Source organism: Barbus barbus, assembly GCF_936440315.1.
Source record: "Barbus barbus genome assembly, chromosome: 19".
In the NCBI taxonomy this organism is placed as follows: domain Eukaryota; kingdom Metazoa; phylum Chordata; class Actinopteri; order Cypriniformes; family Cyprinidae; genus Barbus; species Barbus barbus.
In genome coordinates, this window is record NC_136747.1 from 6,527,801 (window position 1) to 6,555,736 (window position 27,936).

The window sequence follows — 27,936 nt, forward strand, 5'->3', positions numbered from 1 at the left end:
GTTCTTTATTTCTGCTGTTCCATAAGCGCTACCTGCTGTCAGAGAGTGAATTTCCGTTTTCATTCAGCCGGCCTGTCGTTTTTGTGAAAAAAAATAAAATAAAATTAAGCAAAAGAATAAAACCCTGTTTAACTTGTGCATTTAGGTCTGTATTTTACTGCATTAATGTGCTTCAATAGAAATTTGAAGTAAATCGCTATGTTTATCCACTACATATGAGGGGTGCACCTAAAGTCAAATAAAATTTTCATTCGACTGTATTTCATGTTTTCAAATGAGAGATCAAAGACTTCCCTATTTTTATTTATGTCAACAGTAAGTATTTTGTAGAAAGATGGAGGCCTGTCTGAAAAGTAAATAAACTCACTTTGTCTAAACAGCGATGATTTTTGGATCTATAAGGGCTAGATTTATGAGGTCTGCACGCTTCAGTGCTGCGTCACGTCCATAACATTTTAAAGATTAAGTTTATATCTTATAGTAATTATTAAAGCAGTTAACGTGAAACTTTCTATACAAATCTAACTTGTGGCCATGCGTCTCCATCGTCTCCATTCTTTGCCCTTATCCACCATAAAAATGCGTTATGGACGTGACCTTTACGGATGTTATTGGCCAAGTATGTTTACACATACAAGGAATTTGCTGTCACTACAACAAATTCCTTGTATGTGTAAACATACTTGGCCAATAAAGCTCATTCTGATTCTGATTACATATTAAATCATAGGCATACTGGCACTCATGTTTACCTTGTTGCTGATGACTTATAGCCTGTGTATGGCTATACTGCTGAGATCTGTTTCAGGCTTTCCATATTATATCATTTTAGAAATGAACTCATTCTAACATGTAAGAAATTGCATTCTCAATGAGAACATTGCGGAGATATGAGCCTACTGTGCGGGTCAGAAATGCACAGGCTGACTGAAGGACAATTCGTCAACTTTTTCAAATGTCATATGTTCATTGTCAATATTATCGTATTTAAACATTCAATGTGTTTCAAATAACTTGTGTCTCGAGTCTATCTGCGCTGCATTCATGCATAGAGCAAGATTTTGCGTGTTCGGCATGCGCATGCTGCTGAGTGTGACGCGCAAGAGATGTGCTGTGGGTTTACATTCTTATTTGTCTAAAAATAATTCACTATGCTATGCATATGCTACAGACATTTGTGAAACTGCAATCTTATTCGCAGTCTATAGCATTTTATTATTTGTACAATAGCCTATCAGCATATTTAACTTAATCTGTTCTGTATCGGTGTTATTTAATGCATAAGCGATTTATTAAAATAAGTTTATGAGACTCTGCGATATCCGTTTAATCTTGCTCAGCAACAATTATCAACGAATCTGAGCAGCATCGCCCCTTAGATCATTTTAAAACGTCAACTAGCCTTCAATTTGCAGGTTATAACTGCATCTGTCTCGTATGTAGACTGGTGAGGATTTATTGTAATGCGGATCCCACACTCAAAGCGTTAACCTAATATAAATGTGCTCTAGGCTATTATTCATATTCAAGTGTTTGTGTGGAAAAAAATTAATGCTCAAGCATGACAGGGAGGTGCCCTCGTGACCACTTGCATTTTTTCCTGATAATGAAACAACTTAAAATTTGGTGCCTTACATACCTCAGAAATATATCTACAGAAAGCTCGTCTACTTTTGAACGAACCAATTCAAAACGAAATCAAATACTCCCTGATTATGTCATTTGTGAATGCATTCTCTAAAGGTGCGTCCAGTGGAGATTTGTGAATTTCATTTTTGCAGCCGACAAGGACTCCTGAAAACATTAGTTTATTAATAAAAAAAATTAAATGAGTCCCTTTTTCATAATCATTAGGCTAATTTTGCTTGTGCTTTATGGCAAACTTTATGCATGTGCTTGAGCGCGGAATATGCTCATTATGGAGTATTATGTTACTTTAATAGGATTTAAACGTTTCTGGTTTGTGCATTGTAAATCTATTGCAGTCTATGGACGCTTCATAAATCATATGCATACGGCGCGCATGTTTGCCTCTTTGCTGATGACTGATAAATGTCTATTGCTGTGTCAGGCTTACCGTATCATAACATTTTAGAAATCACATTCTCAGCTCGCCAAAACTATTTTAAATGCCATTGTCAATATTATCTTGTTTAAACATTTTATGTGTTTCAAATAACTTGTCGCTATCTGCGCTGCATGCATGCAGAGTGCAAGATTTTGCGCATTTGGCACGCTTACTGTGGGGTTATCATTTATTTTTATTTTGTCTAATTTAAAAAAAAAAAATCATTACACAACTTGTGGTTTAATTTCTTATCATTGCATAGTAAAATAATTCACTTTATGCAGATGCAAAAGGTCTTCACAGTCTATATATTTATTCGAAACTGATTTTATGTAAATTCATAATAACAATAAAACGTTGCTTTTGCAAAATAACAAAAACATACAGGATGCGCTTTCTGCCGTCTCTGTGAACTCGAGAGCATCTCCAAAAACAACCAAATGTGTGTCTCACATAGAGAAATATATCCATAGAAAGGTTGAAATGTCTACTTTTAAACGAGCCAGTTTAAAACGAAATGAAATGTATGAAGGTTGCATTCTCTCTAAAGGCGAGTCCAATGGTCCATACTGTGGAGATGAGAGACGGCACTGTGAATTTCTTCTTGCAGCCGTCAAGAAAACATTAGTTTATTAATAAATAATTAAAATGTCAAATTTTTCTATACATTAATAATCATTAGGCTACTGTTGCCTGTGCTTTGTGGCAAATTATATACGTGTGCTTGAGCGCAGAATATATTGAAGCTTATGTCTATAAATTTAATATAAAATGCGCAATTAGTTGAATAGCCTAATGGCTTAAACGAACGACTAGTTAACTAGAAAAATCTTTAATGGGGGGTAGCCCTATTAAATACCTACTAGACATCTCTTTTTAAAGCATTTTTATAGGTTTTTACATAGTCTGATTAATTCCGCTTTCAGACTGGTCACGTCCGTAACATTGATTTTTTTCTTCTGGAACACAAAAACGAAATTTTAAACCAAGTTTAATGCTTTGTAAGTTGCCAACCCTTCTCCATTCGGTAGATGTTGTTGCTTCTGAGTTGTGCATTGTAATTCGCAGAAAGTCTACAAAATATGTTGTCTCCCAGAAACTAGTGTTATTTTTAGTCACGTCCGTAACGCATTCGCCCCCCCCCCCCATTTAAAATATAAAACAGGGTTATAGACTGATACTTTTCTGATGTCTGGACTCTATTTTAAGGCGTTTAGAAAAATATAAAAAGATGGTTTAATATTGGTGATAAATAGAATTTATGAGAATTTACAGTGGCATGCGAAAGTTTGGGAACCCCTTGCAGAATCTGTGAAAATGTGGATAATTTTACCAAAATAAGAGAGATCATACAAAATGCATGTTATTTTTTATTTAGTACTGTCCTGAGTAAGATATTTTCCATAAAAGATGTTTACATATAGTCCACAAGACAAAAAAATAGCTGAAATTATTAAAATAACCACATTCAAAAGTTTGGGAACCCTTGGTTCTTAATACTGTGTGTGGTTACCTGGATGATCTACGAAGGTTTTTTTGTTTTGTGATGGTTGTTCATGAGTCCCTTGTTTGTTCTGAACAGTTCAACTGAGCACTGTTCTTCAGAAAAATCCTCCAGGTCCTGCAGAATCTTCAGTTTTCCAGCATCTTTTGCATATTTTAACCCTTTCCAGCAGTAACTGTATGATTTTGAGATCCACCTTTTCACGCTGAGGATGATTGAGGGACTCAAACACAACAATTAAAAAAGGTTCAAACATTCACTGATGTTCCTGAAGGAAACACGATGCATTAAGAGCCGGGGGGTGAAAACTTTTGAACAGGATGAAGATGTCCAAATTTTTCTTATTTTGTTGAAATATCATATTTTTCCATTTAGTACTGCCCTTCTGACGTGACAGAAGATACTTGCATGTTTCCTGGAAGACAAATGAAGTACAATTTACCTTGATCTTCAAATTCAAAAAGTTTTCACCCCCGGCTCTTAATGCATCGTGTTTCCTTCAGGAGCATCAGTGAATGTTTGAACCTATTTTAATTGTTGTGTTTGAGTCCCTCAATCATCCTCAGCGTGAAAAGATGGATCTCAAAATCATACAGTTACTGCTGGAAAGGGTTCAAATTTGCAAAAGATGTTGGAAAACTGAAGATTCTGCAGGACCTGGAGGATTTTTCTGAAGAACAGAGCTCAGTTGAACTGTTCAGAACAAACAAGGGACTCATGAACAACCATCACAAAACAAAAAAACAGTCGTAGATCATCCATGAATGTGGTTATTTTAATAATTTCAGCTATTTTTTTGTCTTGTGGACTATATGTAAACATCTTTTATGGAAAATATCTTACTCAGGACAGTACTAAATAAAAAATAACATGCATTTTGTATGATCTCTCTTATTTTGGTAAAATTATCCACATTTTCACAGATTCTGCAAGGGGTTCCCAAACTTTCGATCCCCACTGTAAATTTCAGATTTTGACTGCAAATGTTACATCCGTAACGGTGGAATTGCCCATTTATTTATTTATTTATTTATTTATTTATTTATTTGATTTGGGATTTGTTTTAAAATGTCAATTTAGTTTTGTTATTTGACACATTTCAAGTTTACAAAGAAAGGTATAGCATTTAGTCTGAGAAACAATGAAAGGACACCTTTTCATTTAGAATTTGTCTTAAATCTCATTTTGTAAATTCGTATCGTGAAATTTGAGTGAATTGTTACATCCCTACTAAAATTCCAAAAGAAGTGTCTAATTTTATTGCTACTATATAGTACTTCACTCATCCCTACCTCCAACTGTTGGGGGTCATTTTGGACCCGAAAAGTAAATGTAAAAATTTTTTTTTTTTTTTTTTTTTTATGAAGCTTAGGAGGATTTATTTTTAAGATTAGAGGTTAAATATAACATCTTTTAATTATAGGAGCAATAGTCCTGCCACCTTTCAAGACATCCCTGGGTCCATCCTGAAGCCTCTGTTCCAGGCCCCTCCTGTCCAGCAGAAGCCCCTGCCAGCGCCGGAAATGCGGACGTATGACCCAGTCACCGGCAAACTGATCCGCCGGGGTCCTCAGGCCTCCCGTCCACCCTCTTATCTGCACTCGCACGGATCGTCCATGTCAGCCAAGGGAGATCTGTCCAACCTCAGGTACTTCATATGTTTTGTGCATTTATGTTTGTTTGGCACAGTTCATACTGATGTTCATCAAATCCAGTCACTGAATATCTGATACAGCAATGAACTCAAACATGAATATGACTTTTTGCAGATTCTGCACAATGCATAAAATGTTTTATTTCTTAAGAGCAAAGGAAAGTAATGCTGTATTTATATAATGTTTGATTATATATTTATTAGGCGTCTGTATGAAAGTCCAGTGGGAAATGTGCTTGGTTGGTAAGAACTTCCCTGATGGCGTTTAAGCGGTCTGTAGCCCGTATGCTGTGCTTGCCTTTTCTTTCCCGGCTCATATTGAATTTCTCATGCAGTCTATTTTACATTAATCTTAAATAAAAGTCTGCGAGAAATAAAGCATTGGCAGCTCTGAGATTGTGAAACTGAAATTATTATCAAATTTCATCAGCACCTTTGGCCATTGCTGTGACAAGGGAATAATAAAAACAAGCCTGTAAATGCTGATCGAAAGTGAGGAAGAAAAGCGCACCTCCTGTGTCAGCATATGATGAGGAGAGAAATAAATTAGAAAAGAAATAGTTCGCCTTAGGAGCAGTCATTATTTACTCACAAGTTGTTCCACTATGACTTACTCTCTGCAGTCAGGAGGAAAACTTTTAAAGAATATCCTGCCCACTTTTTTTCAGTATAATACAACTTCAGAAGATATATGACTTCAGAAGGCTTGGAATATAACGGGAGTTGTATATAGACCATTAATGATATTTTAATGATGCTTTTTTTAGTGCTGAGCTCCATACCGAATTCATTTTGAATGTATGTAAAAGAGTAGTGATTGTTATTTTTGGTGTTCCACATAAAAAAAAATTCGATTTACATTTAGTTTTAGTATTTGTTTGTTTTTTGTTTTTTTGCAGTCCGTAACTTTTTTTTTTTTTGTTAAAAATTTTCCAAGATCAATTTTTTAACAGGTATATAACCAGCCAGTGTTCAAAACGATCTCCTTACTTTAGCCCAATTCACAACGGGACGCTTATAATAGTGTTTTCTAATTTGAGTGGTGCTGCTAGGCACTGTGTGAAATATGAGCATGCCGCCGTTCTGCATCATTGTCACATCTGTAAACATAAAGGAGTCCCAGCTAGTAGGCTATATCGCATGTGATGATGCTGCAGGTGGCGGATCATTTATTGCCTTTTCTCACAGCAGCTGGAATAGTTATATTTATCATTTTGATGGCAGATTGTAATCCAGAAAGGATTATGTGTTAATAAAACACATGTAAGTGACTGAAATTAGATTATATTCCTGTTTTAAATGTGCATCTGATTACAGATATGTGGGATTACACAAGATTTGGGTAAAATCATATAAAATTCAAATGGGATGACAATTAGAGATTACACTGTGCAGAACGTGAAATTTACAGGTAACCCTAATACACACTATATACACAGTCAAGCAATGCATTAACTAGGGATGTAACGGTATGAAAATTTCTAATCACGATTATAGTGACCAAAATTATCACGGTTATCAGTATTATCACGGTATTGTTAAAATGTGCTGGAGATGTTCAAAAAGTACCGAAACATAAATCACTTCACCAAGTTTCATACTTAAAAATCAACAAACAGCAAATAAAATGACTTTTTGTTTGCATAATCACTAAAACAATAACATTACCAGTGAGGTCTGGATTTTAAATGACAATTTGACTGACAACAGTTTAATAGCATGTTCAAATAAATAATGTAAATGTTCAAATAAAGCTTTGAAAAAGTTTAGAAAGTCCTTGCAGAATCTGCAAAATCATTTTTATAAATTCAACTATTATTTTCTCTTGTGGACTGTATGTAAACATCTTTTATGTGAAATATCTCATTCAGGTCAGTACTAAATAAACAATAACATGCATTTTGTATGATATTATTTTGGTAAAATAATCAACATTTTGCAGATTCTGCAAGGTGTATGTAAACTTTTGACTTCAACTGTACGTATACATACATACACACACACTGCCGGTAAAAAAAAAAAATTCCAATATTGATTATAAATCAGCATATGAGAATGATTTCTGAAGGATCATGTGACACTGAAGACTGGAGTAATGATGCTGAAAATACAGCTTTGATCACAGGAATAAATTATATTTTAAAGTACATTAAAAAACCTGTTATTTTAAATTGCAATAATATTTCACAAAAACATAAAAAATCTTACTGATCCCAAACTTTTAACCAGCAGTGTATGTGTATGAGTTTTTGTCTCAAGGTCTGCATATAAAGTCACACCAGAGGTGTTCAGCTGGGATCAGGACTTGGCTTTCTGCAGATCAGTCAAGTTCCTCCACACTGACTGAATCAATCATGTCTTTTTGAACCGTGTCTTATACACAGAGACACTGTCATGTTAGAATAGAAAAGAGTCCTGTCCAAACTGTTGCTATAAAATTAGAAACACACAATTCCCTAGAATATCATTATATGCTTAAACATTAAGATTTGTACTCATGGAAATGACTAAAGTAGTCAAACCTGTTCATTAGAAGGGGGCGACCCAATACTTTTGGCAATATAGTGTATATATATTAGTGCTGTCAATCGTTTTAAAAAAATTAACTAATTAATCGCATGTTTTTTCTGAAATTAATCGCGATTAATTCCACCTAACATTTAAACTTTTTAAATATACTTTTATATTGCAATAATTTCACATTCAATCTTCAAATTAATATAGAAACAAAATAAAGACAGTATATTTTTTAATATTTGATTAATGGCATCTTTTTTTTATGACTGAAGGCCAGTATCATCATTACTACTAATGTCTCTATAATATTGTAATTTTTTTCCTAATATTTAACCATTGACTGTAGCCATTTAGCATTACAGTATAATTGAGCGCTATCAATTTGAACATTTATTAGACTTTAATAAAATAACTTTAAATTTAAGTGAACTTTAAACAATCTTCACATAAACCCATTATAATAAATATTATATTTACATGTGCCCTTCAGCAAGTAGGAAATATAGCCTACAGAAATGTAATAAAGTTATCAAACACTAAATTCTAAATTATATATAGATGAATCTTTAAAGCTATAAAAGTGATTGATTTCCTCTTTTGTTCTTTGATTTAACTGATATCACAGCACCTGGGTTATTAGGTTATTTTTGGGTGCTGTTTCTTTAAGAGCTGCCGCTGCTGAACATGACGCAGATCTATACACCTACTCATCGTATTTTCTCTCTGCTCTCTTTCCGTATTTTTTTCTGACCCACTTCAGGTCTTAAAGTCTCTACTAATGAGCGGACGAGTTGAATCGAGTATGTTAGATGAGGGAGACAATGCTAGGATGCTCCAGGACACCATTTCAGACACATGTTCTTAAATGTGATTCATATATAACATATTACATGCATGCGCAGTTTTAAGGCAGCTTTAATCGCCTTTTTGGTAACTTCATGACTTACCACGACATCGGTACGACATTGACGTATGCACGTAGTTTCTTTTGCGCGTTTGATATGAAATGATACAGGCTGCAGCACGCGCCTGCACATTTGTGCGTGCAATCGAAGAGCGCACAGTTCCATTCCCGCGCTTGTTTGACTCACGCCTGGCGCTGAGGCAAAGTGAAGCACGCGTCTGAAACGTCTCCCGTTTGATGTGGTCGTAAAGACCTTCTGTGACTAAATAATGCACTTCTTATCAAGAAAAATGAGACAGAGGCAGCAGTTGTGAGTGGGTGGCCAACACTAGTCCCGCCCCTGCGGTAATATATGTGTGTATATATATATGTATATATGTGTGTTTATTATTGTACATTTTTAAACACAAATCTGCACTAGCGTTTAATTTGTGGTCATTAACATTTTTATTTTGAAAGAAATTAAAATTTATTTAGTGAGGACATGCTAAATTGATCAAAAGTGGAAAGACATTCACATAGTTCAAGAAGATTTTAAATAAATGCTGTTCTTTTGAACTTTCTGTTTATCAAAGAATTCTGAGAAAAAAAAAACGTATCAGTTTCCACAAAAATATGAAGCAACACAATTACTTCAGCATTGATAATAATAAGCATTTGAGCAGCAAATCATCATATTAAAATTATTTCTGATGTATCATCACACTGAAGAAATATATTTTAAAATAGAAAACAATTGTTTCACAATGTTAGGGGTTTTACTGTATTTTGATCAAATAAATGCAGCCTTGATGAGCCTACGAGACTTCTTTCAAAAACAAAATATTTCTGACCTCTAACTTTTATGCAATACATATACAAGGTTAAAAGGGTTAAAAAGAATTTGCCACCAATTGTCAAAGAAAACCAAATGAAAAACACACTCATATGCATGACGTACATGATAAAAAAATGAATATACAGCATTGGCCCAATGTCAGCTGGCCTGCAGCTCTTACACACTGACCCAACCACAGCCGGCAGGCTTCTTGATGAGCCCTGGGTTTATAACGGCATAAGGCTGAGTAAACAATGGAAATTTGGGTTTTTTTTGTTTTCTTTAATGCTATTTTCATATGAATAATGCAGATCTGCTGTCAGGGCTTCCTTCCTGTTATTTGACAGTTACAGTAGACAAGTAACTTCAATTTATCAGTTTTTATAAAAGTTATTCTGTGTGGTTTGAGGCAACAGCAGAAAACCTCATTTTTTAGGTGACCTAAACAAATCCACTGAAGGTTCAGAAATGAGTTTATTAGCATAGTAATGATTCCAATGTGCTGTTTATAATCTGTCTTGGAAGCTGTTTACTCTCTCTTTTTTTACCACACTGTCCCATAACCTGCATGTCAGTTGTGACACTTGAATGAGTGGTGTGCTGTAAAGTGGCAAAACTGCATATTTCCATTATAATCAGAAAAAGTTGCCTACACTCACACACTAAAAGGCCCCTATATACTTGTGAAATTGAAGAATGAACAAAATTAGGCCAAAAAGGAATTAATTTGGAGTTTCTGTAGTTCAAAATGGCTTGCCAAAATGAACTTTTAAGATCTCTGTTTTTGTTTTGATTGTGGAAATCTTCCCCAGGTTCATTTCTTCTATAACTTCTCAAGTGTCGACACAATCATTTTCTGTTTAACTTTAGCGTAGAAATCCTGTCGATAGCTAAAATGCTGAAAAAAACTGTAGGGATGCATGAATTATTATTTTTATTTTTTTTGGCGATATCCACTATGTCGATATTTTTCAACTCAGTTGTATAAAGCACGATATAAATCAGCTTTACTGGATTTTACCGGAGTGCCAAATTGCAGAACTGGTGCAAACATATAGACATTGATGCAGTCAGATGCTTTCTTAACTGCTGGTTTCTCACCGCTGTCGTTGCTGTTTGTTTATTTCATTATTGAGAAGAAAGCATGCAGTACATATTCATCTAAAAGTTGCTGTCAGCAGCGTCGGGATGTTCTCTAATAGTAAACTGCTACAAGGGTATTTCAGACTTTTGTTTTCGCTTCTGAATGAAGAATGAAAAAGAACTTTGTATGAGTATATCTGGGCCTTAAAATTTGGACATCTAGTTTTGTGTTTGTTTTAGTATGGTTTCTGTTTTGGTTTTCAAAACTGATGTGAGACCAGTGAGGTGCTAATTCGGCGAGAGAAGGTGTCAATAAAAGGTCCGTACACCATACTAATCAAGCAATTACAACTGTTTATTGTTGATACACACAGCTGATATCATTAATACTGATACTGATCATAAGTAAATGCATAAAATGATGATAATCAAATCATAAACGCATTCAAGAAAGATAATCATGAACCAGTGCACAATACAAGAATGATCACGAGTGAATGGATAAAAGATAATGATTATGAATGAATAATACACCAATTCGAGCATATACTAAACCTAAACCCCAAGCAAAGTATTATAACCAATATACAACCTCAGAACTGTGCCATCATCTTCACTCTTCGGACGACTGAGGGAGCTCGTTTCAGTCACAGTGGAAGACCAACACCTGTCCGAGAAATGCCGGGCGATGCACGCTTATCCCACGGCTGAGCTTCCACTGTTTCTGAAAGAAACCCCATGTTTTATACGTCAAAATTAGGTGCAGGTTAAGAACAACCCTCCAAGCGAGAAAGCAAGTTGGCCAGACTCGCTCTTCCTCCTAATTGGGTGCACTCATTTTAGTTACCAAAAGATGAACCATTACTCAGCAACATCTCTGAGGTTTCGCAATAAGTGTATTGTGCCAGAATTCTGCACCTGAATGATCAAACGACAACAGTTTCCAATCTTATCATGAAGGTCAATGTAACCTCTCTCTCGTGCTTTCTCAGGAGATTGTGATGTTGTTTTGCACCAGTTGCAGCCATGCCCCTAGCATTTCAGTCTGTAAATGTTCATCCAAAAAAAACAACCCATCTCTTACAGTGTTGTACCAAGCATGTCACAACTTTTTTTATTTGATTTACCAGTGCATTGGACACCCATAGTGCCAGTCCTGCTCTCACATATCTGGAGAAATCGATTGGCTGGTTTAGGTGTGGATTATAGTTGTATCTCATCTCTGCAGGTGTAACACCACGAGAAAGATTGGGCATCCTATCCTGTCTCTCGTTCTCTGTTAACCGCTCTCAGCTTGATCTCAGACTCCTTCCATTTGTCTTATTTCTGCCTTATCCTTGCACTTGCTGTCCATGTAGGGGGCCACAAATTTAATAAAGCAATCCTCTGTCCTCGAGGAACCATTTACAAGAGTTCACAGCTAAATTTGATATTTAAACCACAGCTCTACCTGACTGACTTTCCAGCCAGATACACTTGGGTCGTCTGCGAGCTGAACTAATATATGGTAATGAGCGCTCAGCCCTGCACGGCCCGTCTGCAGCAGGCCTGATGTGTGGAATGAATAGCTGGACTGCATGGAGCCCTGTTACGACATGTCACATGTAGGCTGGCAGTGAGTGCTCTTGCGCTGCTGATGAGAGGCTGTACTGGTCTCCAGGCAACAGGGCTTGTTGAATGGTTCAAGAATGGAAAATGAGAGGACACAAGCGTCAATACAAAATCATCCATGTTCCTCTTTTGTTGCTAGGAAGCAAAAGAGAAAATAAATATATGTGCCACCAAAACATGTTTTTAGGGTAATGGGTGGATGAACATCTAAAAACTTTGCTAATTTGAGAGCTTCCACGTTCATGAGAAACATGGAAATATGAAGAAATGTCAGTTTTCAGCTTTTCCTCTGCCCAGAATCAGTGCAGAAATGTATAAAAATGTAGTGGATTTCATATGGATCTAAACAAGACACACATGATCATATTATATGCCTATTAAAGGTGCTGTATGTAATTTTTTGACTGTACTAAATATGTTTGCAGATATTTAGGAAACATGCCAACTTCAAATACTTATTTCTCTGAAAAGCAGTTGTAATCTAATTATGTGTCAGGATGTCTGTTTTTGTTTTGGTCTGTGGGACTCTGCCCACTGCCAGTTTACCCAATAGTATTTAGACATCCCGGGTTGCCAGTTGGTGAAAAGCTACGTATTGCGTCCATAGAAGCCAGCAAACAAACTGGATCATAAATCGCAGATTCTGATCTAAAAAATCTGGACTGCAATGGATTCAGTATGACTGTGGTTGACAGAGCATTTAATGTCTGACATAGGTGACATGATCCTGATCCAAGATCAGCTCTTTAAATGCTCTTGACAGTCTCCTCAAGGAGAAAGGTCACTAGATTTGTAACTAGATTTGATTTGTGAGAATAACTATTTCAAAAGGTGGAGCAAAAGTGAAAAAACAACAAATATGTGACCCTGGACCTCAAAACCAGTCTTAAGTGTCAATTTTCCGAAATTGACATTTATACATCATCTGAAAGCTGAATAAATAAGCTTTCCATTGATGTATGGTTTGTTAGGATTGGACTATATTTGTTAGAGATACAACTATTTGAAAATCTGGAATCTGAGAGTGCAAAACAAAATCTAAATATTGAGAAAATCGCCTTTAAAGTTGTCCAAATTAAGTTCTTAGCAATGCATATTACTAATAAAAAATAAAGTTTTGATATATTTACAGTAGGAAATTTACAAAAGATCTTCATGGAACATGATCTTTACTTAATATCCTAATGATTTTTGGCATAAAAGAAAAATTGATAATTTTGACCCATACTATGTATTTTTGGCTATTGCCACAGATATACCCCAGCGACTTAAGACTGGTTTTGTGCTCCAGGGTCACAAATATAGATAATTAGTAATGATGCAAATGCAATCTGCCACGCCACATTAAAGAGCATCAAAATGACTTCATGTTTGAATTTTGTTATAAAATTGGACAGAATATGAAATCTGAGACTCTATTTCAAAAGTAACGAAGCACTAATCTTATTGCAATTAATGGGTTATAGACGGATATAGCATTTGACTTCTTTACAGACTTCTGTGATGAGACTTCTGTGATGCGTGTCCTTTTTGACGCTTTGAAGTTGTTTAAGTAAAATTTAAGAAGCAGACGGGAAACTAGATGTGGAAAGTTCATCAAAAAGAAGAAATGTCTGAATAGTTTTAAAAAGTTCTTAAAGTTAAACTTTATTGACTCTTCCCAGTTTCATGCTCAGGATTATATGGTTATTTAAGAAACTCAATTTTCTCTATATTATTTAAACCTGAATGGAAATATCCACTGTCCAGAAAACTGGAGTTGAGACTTAAAATTGTGAAGTTGCTCTTGTTTAGTTTCTAAATGATGTTATGACTGATGAAATTCAGTTTGTCTTGGAAATCTGACAGTAAATGGTTAGAGACTCATCACACCTGGATTTTCTGAAGCTGCTCTGTCCAGCAGAGCTCCCAGAATCCTCTGCTGTCTCGTGTCAGACACGCTCTCTCTCATATCAGCAGGAGGAGACTGTTTGTTAAGCTCCAGTGTCCCTCAGTTTCTCCGCTGTGATTTCAGTTTGTTTGCTTTACAAACCAGGCTACACCTTTCACTCGGAACATTATTGTATTCAGTTTCTACAGAAACCACTGAGCCATCCACAGCAGTTAAACATTTGATTGGATATTTCAAAGCACAGATATGCTGCTTAAATGACTGTTGCTAATTACCATGTTATATCAGTGTGTTCTCTTTTTTTTTTTTTTCCTGTCTTTGCATCTATCTTGCTGTTTCCTACAACCGCAGACAGTGTTTTGTCAATGTAATGACAGTTTGAGATAATTGAGACTATTTTGCATTTGCAACCTTTTTACCGCAGGTATCAACTGAGAGTTTACACATGATGTTATGCAGATTTTTTTTATACATCTTTAAATATGATTCGTCTCAAAAAATGTTTTTTATATAGCCTCTTTTCCCATATCTCACACACACTTTTGTGACTACGTTTTGTTGATGCCTGTTGATGAACCGTTGCAGCATGAAGAATGAAATATTAAGTTTACCTACATAAACTTTCACTATTTTGTATGAAAATAAATTTGAAGGTTTCATAAATGTGGACTGTTTTTGAGCAGTCAGGACTTATAAATTCAAAGAAATTAAATACATTGATTTCAATGTAGTTATATTCAAATAAAAGTTTATAATACATTTTTTTTTCTTTCATCATAGTTTTTTTTTTTTTTGCCCAGTAGTTTTAAAAATTTAAAATGTCAAAACAAATATTGATATTGGAAAACAAATAATAATGAGAAATTGGAAGAACCCAGGTGAGCCCTCTTTTCAAGAGTGGAGTATGGAATTGGCAAAAGTGGCATCATATGAAAAAATCTCTTTCAACATTAATGACAGGGTGGAAAAATATGTGGCTAAATGGGGAAAATATGTGCAATATATTGCTAGTAGATGAGAGCATGGTGCTTGTTGTTGAAAAATGTACATTCGATTATTAAATTTTTTTTTATTTTTTTTTTGGGGTTTTTTTTTTGTTGCTTTTGATTATTGTTGACTATTTTATTTTATTAGACATTACTATGGGATACATGTTAAGATTCAAATTATAAAGTTGACTATAATGTTGACTATAATGTATCAGTGATGTTCAAAAACTCAATAAAATACTAATTATAAAAAATAAAAAAAAAAAGTCAAATTTTTTTTTAATTGAAAGGGCAGAAATGTAGTAATAACATAACACAGTAACATTCAAAACTGTTCTTCATTAATGAGTGAAACTTTCACTCATTAATGAAGTTATTGAGCGGATAAAATGTAGTTGTTTAAAAAAAAAAAAAAAAAAGGTAATCTATGACTGTTTTATAAGCTTACATTCTACCAGGTCAAAACAGACCCAGATTTTGGATTCAAGTTTTTAAGAACTCATTGATTAAAAATGCTTGTTCAATACTTTGTTTAAACAGACTGTGGGAGCACATGTAGTGAGGTTAAGCGGTTCAGACGCTGTCTGCGCTGACCATCTATCTCTCTGTGCTGAATTATCATAATTATCATGTTGTGGCTTCTCTGACGGAAGTGGAGATGTGATTGAATGTTTGCTGTCTGCTGTGGACAGGCTTGGGCTGTGTGTGTGTGTGTGTTAGATTTACTTTTGATTAGTTTTTTTTAGGTGTTGCTCAGACCGGGGGATCCGCTGTCCTGCTTTGGTGTTCAGTCAGAGCAAACTCAGCCTGTTTTGCTTGATAAACATATTTCAGCCGGTGACTGATTACAGCTGCCGCTGATCTGGAGTGTGCATGTTGAGCCATTGATTGTTTCTTTGTTTGTTCAGGTCAGCTCAGGGGTCTCAGCAGACGGATGAGGCTGCAGGATCGAGTCCTGACGATGAGCAGCCTGGACCCTCCCGCAGGAAACGACAGCCCAGCATGTCTGAATCCATGCCGCTCTACATGCTGTGCAAAGAAGACCTGGATAGCATGGACAAAGAGGTTAAACACACACACTTTCTTAGCTAAATGAGGACATTGCATAGACTTCAGATGTTTATAAACATTAGTTTTACTAGTTATAAAAGTATGAAGTGAGAAGTAGTAAGAAAAGTTAAAAGTCCCACACTTTATATTTCTTATGGTTATTTGCGAATTGATTTTCCTTTCCATGGAAGAGAGGGGCGGGGTGAGTCCATTATCATTTAAAGAGACATGCACCGAAACGGGTCGCTGTGAACAGAGTTGTTTTTGACAAGGTGAAAAGGATGTTGTTTTACACTACCGTTGAGAAATTTTAAACAAAGTATGTTGCAGACATTTCATGAAGACCCTAAAGAATCATACCAACTTGTGGAAAATGGGCATCCCGATGTCCCCTTTAAAGTCAGATTTAGGTGGATCTATTTTCATATTTTTTTCTTTGGTTGTCCTTTTAATGCTGATTCTTTTGTTTGATTGCTGTGCTGTTGTCCTGCTTGACATGTGTGTTGATAGTTCATGTACTGAATTGTTTACGGTGGCGTTAAATGTTTAATTCATGACTGAGCCACAGTTGCACCCCCCACCCCCCTCCTCCCCAAACACAAAGCTTTTAAGATTCATAAAAGCTAATTAAAAATCCTGAACAAATATCCTGAAGTCATTCCCTGACGATGAGCCAATGTTAATCACCCTCTGAGATCAGGATTGGCTGAATATTAATGCCGAGACCGTTTGAAGAGGACATGTAAGAAGCAAATTACTGTGATCATAGCAAAGTGCAAATTGAATTGCTGAAAATTAAAATGAAGTTCCTGCCTGATAAAGATGCATTTGCCAAACAGGAAGTTGAGGAATTAATTATGTTAGGAACGGACTATTTAGTGTTTTGCTATTTATTCACCCTCATCTTGTTCCAAACCCGTGCGAGTTTCTTCCTTCTGTGGAACATAATAGAAGGGATTTAAAGGGATTGTTCATCCAAAAATAAAAATTCTGTCTTTAATTACTCACCATCATGTCTTTCCAGATCCGTAAGACCTTCGTTCATCTTTGTAACACAAATTAAGGTATTTTGATGAAATCCGAGAGCTTTCTGATCCTGCATAGACAGCAATGCAACTGAAACATTCAAGGCCCAGAAATAGTCCATGTGACATCAGTGGTTCAGTTGTAAATTTATGAAGCTTCGAGAATACTTTTTGTGTGCAAAGAAAACTCTTTGTCCTGTCTGGCATTATGATGTAGAAAGTCCATCTCTCTTAGTTCATCGTGTGTATATTCTGGTTCAAATAAGTAAGGCTTGAGCAAAAAATTAGCAAGTCACCCTCTCTCTCGAAATCTGCTGTTTACGAAGACATGTTTACGAAGACTGTTTTATGGTAGAGCGAGCGTTGTCTTCTGCTTGTAAAGAAGTGCATCTGGGTTCTATGTCACGCAGCAATGTCTGACACGGAAGAGAAGAAATTGTTGAATAAAGTCTTTTTTTATTTTCTTTGCACACAAAGTTTTCTCATAAATTCTTAATATTCCGGTTGAACCACTGATGTCACATAGGCTTGCTGCGATATTTACAGTGATACTGGGGTTAAGCGGCATCACCGGTTATGTCACTTGCTCACCGTGGCACTGCCTCCTACTGCCGTTTTGATCTTTTTATTGAAATAAAAATTATATAGTTCAGAGGAAAGACTACAATTAAAAACTAAACGTGGCTGCTCAATGCAGCGTACCGAAAAACAATGGCATCACAGATCAACAGCAGGAGTCAGATTTCATTTAACAAGTGAGGAGCGAGTCGAGCTGACTGACAAGTAGGGTGAGGTGAGACAGACAAGCCGATGGCAGGAGATTTAGTTTCGAAATGAAATGGATTTTGAAATTCAATATTTTGGATTTTGAAAAGACTGTTGCCATTTATCTAAGGTGATTTTGGGAAGTTTTTTTAAACATTCGTTTCTTATTTATTTGGTTCCACAGTGTTTACTGATTTTGACTTTATTAAACTTTGTGTAGGCTATTTAATTTATAGGAAACGAGGGAAAACTCAAATGAACTTGCACCCCTCCCCCAAAAGTATTACCAGTGTTGCTGTGTCCTTACTACCTTTCTGGGCCTCGAACATGGCAGTTGCATCGCTGTCTATGCAGGGTCAGAAAGCTCTAGGATTTCATTAGAAGTATCTTAATTAGTGCTCCGAAGATGAATGAAAGTCTTGTGTTTGGAACAACCTAAAGAGTGAGAAATTAATGACAGAATTGTATTTTTGGGTGAACTAACCCTTTAAGAATGTTGATGATCAAATAGTTGCTGGTCCCAATTGACTTCCATAGTATAGAAAAATATGGAAGTCGATTGCTTCTGTCAACTGTTTGAATGCCAACAATCTTCTTTTGTGTTCAGCAGAAGAAAGAAATTCATGCAGGTTTGGAACAACAGGGTGAGTAAATGATCACAAAATGATGCTAATTTAATTTTTGGATGAATTATCCCATTAAAAGTGAGAAGTAATGAAGAGAAGAGTTTTCACGTATATGAAGAACAATAATGGGCAAACTGGGTGCTATCTTTCTGTCGGCATACTGGATCAGAGTTATTGCTGTGTGATGAGTCTTTGTACGTGTATTACTTTGCTTATTTATGAGCACATTTCCGTACAGCCTTCCTCTTGTGACCTTGCTCTTCATTTAAGGTCATCTTCATTCTGACTGGCTCTGCTTTATTAATTATTTCATCTGATCTTTAAAATTGGTTATGGGTGTGTGATTAAAAAAAAGGTGTGCTTGAAATGATGAACCCTGCATGGATTATTTCTTTTATCCCAGCATTGTTGGCATCAGCTACACTTTCGTAGCTCAAAGTGCCGCGTCAGGATGTATATGGAATGAGTTTTTTTTTTTTTTTTCAGCTTTTTCTTTTGCATTTGTCTTGTCTTTTTTCACTTTTCTCTGAAGTGTGAAAGAGAAAGATGTGCCTCATGGCGTCCTCTTAAAATCACTGACCTAGAAACACCGCTTCAGAGCTTTTTTGACTTCGCTCTCATTTGTCGGCCTGTCTCAGTTCTCCGCTTAGCAGTTATAACATCTCAGCAGTCCACGTCAGAAATCCTGTCACTGCTGACGGTGTTCATAACAGCCGTGTTGCGCTTCCCAGGTCAGATAGCTTCATTTTATTTTTTTCTTCCGTTCACCTTCAATCTCTCACACATGGATGAAACTAAGCCACGTCTTACCTTTAACACTCATAGGCACATTTTTAGATATGCTTTGATGTTGCCTCTTGCACAGTTGTAAATTTATCCGCTTACCTTTTGTGCAAACGTTTGGACTTTTAATTGTACTTTTTGTAAAAATTAATGTAATTTTATTTTTTTAAAAGACTTCAGTATGCATTTTAAGGGAGATTTGATTTTGAAATGTAAAATTCAATAAGAATTCTGTCATAAACTGTAAACCATATAAAACTTAAACCCTATAAGACACTGGGCATTTGTTTGTTATTTTATATCTTCAACTATTTATCTGTTTTTAAAAATAGGAAAAAATAATAGTTCTTTTAAAAGAAATTTGAAGTAGACATATGATAATCCATGTTTTTCTCCAGTGTACTGAAGTTTTAAAAATGTTTTAAATTTGTTTTAAAAATCGCATTTCGCAAAAACAAAACACTGATGTGCCAAGCCATCAGAACCGAACCGAAAACCGTGGTTAAAAACACGAGGTATGTATTGAACGTGAGCTGATGGTATTGTTGCATCCCTATTACATAGCCTCAAGCACCTTTGCAAAAATTTAAAATATACAGACTTTTTTGCACGCATGAGAATCCATTAAACTTAGCATACAGGACAATACACACTGAGCCACCTATTGTGTCATCAGTCAGTTTCACTGTGTGGATTCTTGGCCGCCACTGACTGTGCGTTAAAGAGACCTAAGGCCTTGAAATATGACATACTGCCCTAATTTTCAACACTGTTTACAGCACCAGTCTTTTTTTATAGACCCTTGAATTTGGCAAATAGGACAAATCCCATCAGCCTATTTTGAGTCATGACTTATCCGCCACCACAGATGAAATTTTGAGCAAGTAGATTAAATTCATGTGCATTCATGCTCTCGTTTTATTCATAGTAAGATGAAATGGGTTATATAAAACTAGAAATTATAATGCATAAACATGCATTCTTGTGTGCATGCAAAAGTCTGTATTTATTTATTTATACTTTAGGGGCTCTGTATGTTGTCACTTCGAGAAAATCAATGGGAAAAAAATGAAAATAAAAATATTTACAGATGACTGTAATATACCAAATGTAAAGCTGAAGACAATGCTGTATGAATCATATATGCTAAATATGGTCTACTGAGAGGTTTGGAAATTTGAGTCTGGAAAAGTATGGAATTTTGAACTTTTAGGTAATAATATTTCACAATATTACAGTTTTTACTGTATTTTTGTTCAAATAATGCACTCTCAGAAAAAAATATACAAAAGCTGTCACTGGGTCAGTGCCTTTCAAAAAGTCCAAATATATACCTTTACAATGCTAATATGTACTTTTAAGCACCCTTTGGGGGTAAATAAGGTACAAATGTATACCTTTTGAAAGGGCACCCTCTGAGCGACAGCTTTTGTACCTTTTTTTTTTTTTCTGAGAGTGTAAGAGACGTCTTCCATAAAATGTAAAAACCGTATTGACCACAAACTTGTGACTGGTAGTGCATATTATTTTAAGCTGATTATGTTGACAATTGATTATAAAAATACCTGAAAATTTAAATCCCTTGTACAATTACGTTGTGTTGGAAGTTGAACCCATGACCTTAGCATTGTCATGCTTTGCCAATTTAGCTATATTTGTGCTCAGTAAGCTGCCTTTGAACAAGTAATATTGTTCCTTGTTAGGGTAAAGTTTGGCAAACTACTACTTTTCAGTGCTGCATCTTGCTGGTTCAGCTGATATTTTCTCCACACCGCTGCTTGTCACTTCGGAGAGTCGTGCCAGGGTGAACACGGAGTATAAACACCTCTCAGCGCTTCTGAGGGGCACATGCAGTCTGCCGTGCTTCATGCCACAACCAATATGTCAGGCATAAATATTGTTTGACTCAAGAGCTCGACAGCATCCCAAGATAATGTTCATTTATTTTATCATTTTATTATGCCGTCCTCAGCTTCCAGAAGAGATCAGATGTGCTAAAACATTAGCCACATTTAAATGCAGACTCAAAACTCATCTGTTTAGCTGTGCATTTATCGAATGAGCACTGTGCTATGTCCGAACTGATTGCACTGTATTTTATGTATAATCATTTTCTATTTTTAACTGTTTTAAATTCATTTTAAATCAATTTCTATATCGTTTTATTGTTGTGATTTATTTTTTATGATTATTTTACTTCCATGTAAAGCACTTTGAATTACCATTTATGAAATGTGCTATATAAATAGCCTTGCCTTGCCTAAAAAGAAATGAAGCGTTCATACTGCACGCTTTAATGATTTCTGAAGGATCATGTGACACCGAAGACTGGAGTAATGATGCTGAAAATTCAGCTTTGATCAAAGGATATTTAAATAGCTCAAATAGAAAAGTTATTTTAAATTGTAATATTTCACAATATTACTGATTATTGATCAAAGACTGCTTAAAGCATAAAGACTGCTTTCAAAAACATAACATTTTCCAGACTTTAAAACAATGGTGTATAATACATCTTGCAATCATGCACAGTGGCTTTGCACAAAAATGAAGCATGTTGTTCATTTAAAAGGTCATGTTTTATGGTGACGTGTGATTCGTATGTTTACTAGAAGTATCCATGGTGACAGACATTACATCTAATATCAAAATGACTCGGAACATCAAGCTTTATCAAGCTCCAGCTTTATAGCAACCTTCTATTTAGACACTTTATTTCGACCATAAATCTCTTTCAGTAAAATATCCTGACGTGGAGATCCTATAAAATGTCATTCATATGAGGCTGCAGATGTAAAACCTGTTCTGTATCTGTTCCTAAGCTCATTTTCTCTCCCATAGTCACTTATGGGTACCATTTGCCACCACTCAGTTTGTGCCCCATTGTTCTAGCAGCCTAACGGGTTTTGTTGAATAGCCCCCCTTACTCACCAAATATGGCATCTCCGCTGAGGTGCAGGAAACCGCAGCGTTATTATTCTGGGACTTTGCGAATTGGGATATTGAGGGGGTTAGTCCTTTTGTTCACCAGACCCGCTGACTGGAAATAGAATAGTTTCTATATTTAGCATGTGGAGAGAGCTGTAGCTGGCTTTTAATATGTGAGAAAGCTAAGGTTGATTGAACATAAATTACTGTTTGAAAAGTCACATTTGAGGGAGCCGTTCATATGCACTTTTTGCATGGCTGCTCGGAGGAAGTAGGAATTAACTTGTTGAAGGTCTGGTGTGGACACTGGTAGCATTAATGTTCTCCTTTCATGCATTGCAAAATACATTTCTGTCACTCACAGGCTCTTTTAATGCGAAGAATATGTTGACCCAAGTGAAAGCGAATGTTAATTATTACTCCCAAAATCATTCAGAGAAGGTTTGATTGCTTTTGTAATGGCGTCATCATCCTCAGTTGTTTTTCACTCTCTCTCAGAGTCATGACTTGTCTCCGGTAGGTGTGCAAATAAACAGCGGGGACTTCCACTTAAGCAGAGAGTCCAGCCAGGTTAATTATGCTAATTGTTACATCCATATTATGTGTAGGAGGTCAGCAGTGATCTCATTTGTTGGTGAATGTGGCTTTGGCACACAATAAATGTGCTAAGAATCCTCCATCCTCCGTTATTTATTCATGCGGCATATTCTGCTTCAGTAGATGTTTATTTTGTGTGTCCTTTTCTGTCTTTAGCTAAAGCAGTACGTCACCAAAAAATAATAAGGATTGTGTCATTATTTTACCCAAACTCATGACTTTGTTCCATGGAACACAAAAGGAGAATTTTTGAAGAATGTTCATGTTGCTCTTTTTCATACAACAACAGCCTATAGTAGTTTTCTCTTAAATGGCCAAAAAAAACACACTTTTTCACAGTGGTTGTGTGGCTTCACAAGTCTTCAAAAACAGCACACAAGTAATATGTATGTATGTATGTATGTATGTATGTATGTATGTATGTATGTATGTATGTATGTATGTATGTATGTATGTATGTATGTATGTATGTATGTATGTATGTATGTATGTATGTATGTATGTATGTATGTATGTATGTATGTATGTATGTATGTATGTATGTAAAAAAAAATCATTGACTGAAACAGTGGCATTCAATTAGTGCTTTTCAAATGTCAACATCTGTTTTGTACACTCAGCATATATAAGGTAAATAAGTTGTCTGTGTGGATGTTGGAGCTGGCTTGACTATCAAATTCTTTTTTAATGAATTTTCTTTTTGATAAAAAATTTTTTTTTCACTTCTACACATACAAGCTACAGACGATCCTCCATATGCTTTGATGCTCTTTTCAAAAAATAAATAATTATCGCTATGAACGTAATTTATTTAAAGTCTAATTTAAACCTAAAAATGAACATGATCTTACTGTTGTATGGGGAAAAAAGTAGTGTGAACATTCTACTAAACATCTCCTTTGGTGTCCATTGACCAGCCGAGTTATTTTTTCATCAACTATTAGTTTAGCATCTAGCTGATGCCATCACTGATTGTTGAATTAGCATGTAATCAATCTGTCAGTGAATTGAGATTGACCAAGGTTTTTGTTCGTGAGTGCATCTGGAGCGTTTTGTGCTAATGTGACATTTTCCGTGTCTGAACATAAACTACACAAGAGTTCATGGTGCGAGCACAAGCGGAGTGAACTGTGATCTGCTGGACTAAAGGATACATTAAGGTCAAAAGGTTTCCAGTTAAATGCTAAGGCTTTTTGTTGGATTCGTTTAGTTTGCTTCAGTGTAGCTCATTTTGCCAACCAGTCCCTGCTGTCTTTACACAGAAATTTGGACTTGAAACAGTGGCTTCCCATTTCCCATGATACAATTCACATCAACATTGGCATGCCGACTATCCTATTGTTTTAAATAAATTAGTGAGCAACCAGGGCTCAATGCTAAGGATTTTTTCTACTGGCCCTGCCACAAAAAATTAAATATCTGCTGTTATCATTGTTTTTGACCCGTATTATTTTGTATTCTAATAAATAAGCTTATATGACACCAAAGTTTAGATATAAATTCAGTTTTACAATTCTCTGTTCCAATTTCAAAACCACAGCAAAAACTACTAGCCTAACAAATATAAAGTTAAAATATTAAAGACAAGTAAACAGTCAGTAAATAAGAGCAAATGAACAAATTACAAACAATAGCACAACTGAATATATAGAACAAAGATACAAATAGCCCCTTTCACACAGTAATACCAGTAAATTGCCATAAAATGACAAGAACGACTTTACCGGTAAATTCAAAACTGCGCTGTTCACACAGGCAACGGCATTCCGTCTTTTTTCCGGTAAAGCACCATTCACACATCGGTTTTAAATTACCGGTAAATTCTTTGACATCATAAAACGGAAATGACCTCTAAACAGCTGTGCCTCCCAGTGTTGTGTTTGTAAACATGGAGGGGTAAACACGATCAGTGTTTTTGTTGATGTTTTTATTTTTGTGCTGCTGCTTTTGGCCCAGAGACATCGCATTACACAACTTCAAACACAGCGTGGAGTAAATGCGTCATCTGCATCAGAATGTTATGATTGGCCCAGAGCTGTTGAATTTTGAATTTCAACTGCTCTGGATTGGCCCAGAGTAGACGTCTTACATCAGCGCGTTCTGAACTCGTACGTGCTCATACCGGTCATTTTCCTTCTGCGTTCACACACAGCAGAATTCCGGCAATTTACTGGTAATGTTACAACTTCTCATACCGGTAAATTGCCGGAACGAATTTTCCGGTATTTTTGAAAAGGTCCTGTTCACACACGTTTACGGCAATTTACCGGTAATTTTCCGGAAAAGTCTGTATGTGTGAAAGGGCTTAATGCTTTAGGAAATACAGACGGGCTGAATGAAAATGCTAATTCTGTCTTTTCCAGCAGGTGGCACTTATGGAACAGCAATAATACAGCGTTTCCTTGGTTGCCGCTGTAAACAAAGCAGTGCAGCACTTATTAACACTTTAAATGCATTATAGACGCAAGATTAAAAGAAAACGCCATGTAAACTTTTTTTTTTTTTTTTAAATACAGTCAGTTCCCCACAGAGATACATTCATATATACCCCCAATTCAGTTGAAATAAAACAAAAATGTCCATCTGTACTACACTGTATAAATTAAATATAGATTAATAATAGTTAAAACTACAAAGTTACTCACCAAGAAGGGCATGTATTTTTTTTTGGACATACCTTTTGTATGTATTTGTTTGTTCAAGCGCAAGAATGCGCACTGTACACACAGAACACGCGAGTGCGTGAGTATAGAATGTAGTCGTCTTTAGTGTCTTGCTTGATTGCTTTAAAATCGCTTTGAAGTTGTAAATTGGCAAGGCTTAAAACACTTTCAAATGATACACTTAGTGACGATGCAGCAGTGGCCCGATTGGGCGAGTGACAAACTCGTCAGCTGTCCCGAGAGTCTGTCCTGCTGGCCCCGGGCCATCGGGCAGTCCTTATTTTTGAGCCCTGGCAACCATTCAGAACATCCTAGCAACCATATAGCCATATTGATCTCTTGGATGTGCATCAACTGTTATGTTTTTCTATGCGGCCGGTAAGTGCCAGAGGATTATTTTGGCATTTATTTATTTCAGAAGTACTGTATTTATAATATCTTTGTGTTATTCTGAGTTAATGCAGCCATCCCAGGTTGGCTTGGTCCTGAAACATCACCATTAAAGGGAAAGAAATGCACATAAGCCTGAGTGCTGTGAATTTTGAGGTGGGGAGAAAACATGTGCTTTCAAATGTCATCCCGCTTCTATTAGCTCTGCAGCCCAAATGTCTTTGGCATTCTTCAGTGTTCAGAAAGCTTTTGATGAAGAAAAAAATGAATCCCTAATTGGCTGCCTGGCAGTTATCATATTGTGGTGCAAAACTCAACATTGAAATGTCACCAGTGAACCACAGTCCTGAAATCACAATGTGGTTTGCCAAGAAGCATTTTAGGACTGTGAAATCATGATGGGCACATGGCCTACATGACCTTCTCATCCAGATGTCTTACTATCTTGTCTAGCAGCTTGCAATATTTGATGGGAATGTGGCCTTATACCACAACTCAACCGCTCAAATGTTAAGTCCTGTATCAGATGAGGCGGGATGTTTAACGTTCAATGATTTATTGGCCTGCAGTTTGAAATGGTTATTTCTTTGGCTTAATGTCCTCGTACCATGTGGGGGAAAGAGATATGTCTGAGGCAATATGTTATTGAATCTGTTGTTGTTTTCTCAGTGGGAGGCAAAGATTTGGTCAGATATGCACGCTTCCACATATCGTGGCAGTCATTCTCTAAACAACAACTGCTGCATACTCTTGCCTGATTGTATCAGTTGAGTTGTTTGCGATTGGCGGTTTGGGTGCTTTAGAAATGTGTTCATGGTTTCCGATGCTTCCTGATGAGATCTGATACGCATTGCTGATTCAAATTAGTGTGGCGTTTACCCAAGGAAGGCATCGCACTTGTAAAAAGTGATTTTGCAGATTAGATTTTTACTTTAGGAAAAATGGTCTACAAAAAGATATGGAAAGAAATATTGAATGACAGCTTTCAGCCACAGCCATGCATTGTCATCGGTTGGTTTTCAAGTTAAATCAGTTTGCGATAGGATCCCATATTGCTCTGGCCAATCACTGGCTCTAGAACGAGATCCGACACCATCTCTCTGGAAAAGAGGTAGAGATTTGGGGGTGATGTTTTTCATTTAGGTTAGTAGACAACTATGGCTGCAGGATTAGGGAAAAACTGACATTGCAATTTTGCGATATGACAAAGAATTACAAGGATTTTCATCAGGTGACTTAAATAGCTCTATTTGGAAAGAAATAATCATTCTAGCACAGGGCTGCCCTATCCTGCTCCTGGCGATCGACTGTCCTGCAAAGTTCAGCTCCAACTCTAATCAAACACACCTGCCTTTAATTTTCAAGCGGTCCTGAAGACCTTAATTAGTTGCTTCAGGTGTGGACCACAAAAGCAGTCATAAGTCGCTGGGGTATATTTGTAGCAATTGCCAACAATATACTGTATGGGTCAAAATGTTAAATTTTTCTTTTATGCCAAAAATCATTAGGATATTAAGTAAAGATCATATTCCATGAAGATATATTGTAAATTTTCTACCGTAAATATATCCACTTAATCAAACCACCCTAAGATTCCAGATTTTCCCATAGTTGTATCTTAGCCAAATCTTGTCCTATCCTAACAAACCTTATTTATTCAGCTTTCAGATGATATATAAATCTCAATTTCATAAAATTGACCCTTATGACCGGTTTTGTGGTCCAGCATCACATATTGTTTTTCTCTTTTATGGCATCATGGATGAGGATTTGTTAACTGACAGACAGGTGTGGCTTTGAGTTTAATAGTTCACACTAAGATGTGTTTGTTTGTTAACTTAGTCACATTATGTCAGTGCTGCTGTGATGCGAGTCGTGTCTAACTCTGAAAGCAGGAGCCGGTTTATTTGTTATTGTGAGTCCGTTCTCTGAGAATGTGTGTGATGAAGTGTGGTTGATTGCAGTTCTAGCACCCCGTTATCAGCTTCATTGCACATTTCACACCTCAGCTCTCTTTGGGACCCGCCTCACCGCTACTAGCACCATGTTAATTGCTAACAAGTTGAGAAAT

General features: G+C 36.1%; 1 protein-coding gene across 1 annotated transcript in view; it reads left to right on the forward strand.

Annotated features, from left to right (window-relative positions):
- ctdp1 (CTD (carboxy-terminal domain, RNA polymerase II, polypeptide A) phosphatase, subunit 1) overlaps nt 1–27,936 on the forward strand; it is a 125,424-nt gene that overhangs the window by 27,355 nt on the left and 70,133 nt on the right. The window contains exons 10-11 of the mRNA XM_079442090.1: nt 4,996–5,220; nt 15,947–16,103. Coding sequence (XP_079298216.1) covers nt 4,996–5,220; nt 15,947–16,103 — 382 coding nt within the window. The remainder of the gene's footprint in view (nt 1–4,995; nt 5,221–15,946; nt 16,104–27,936) is intronic.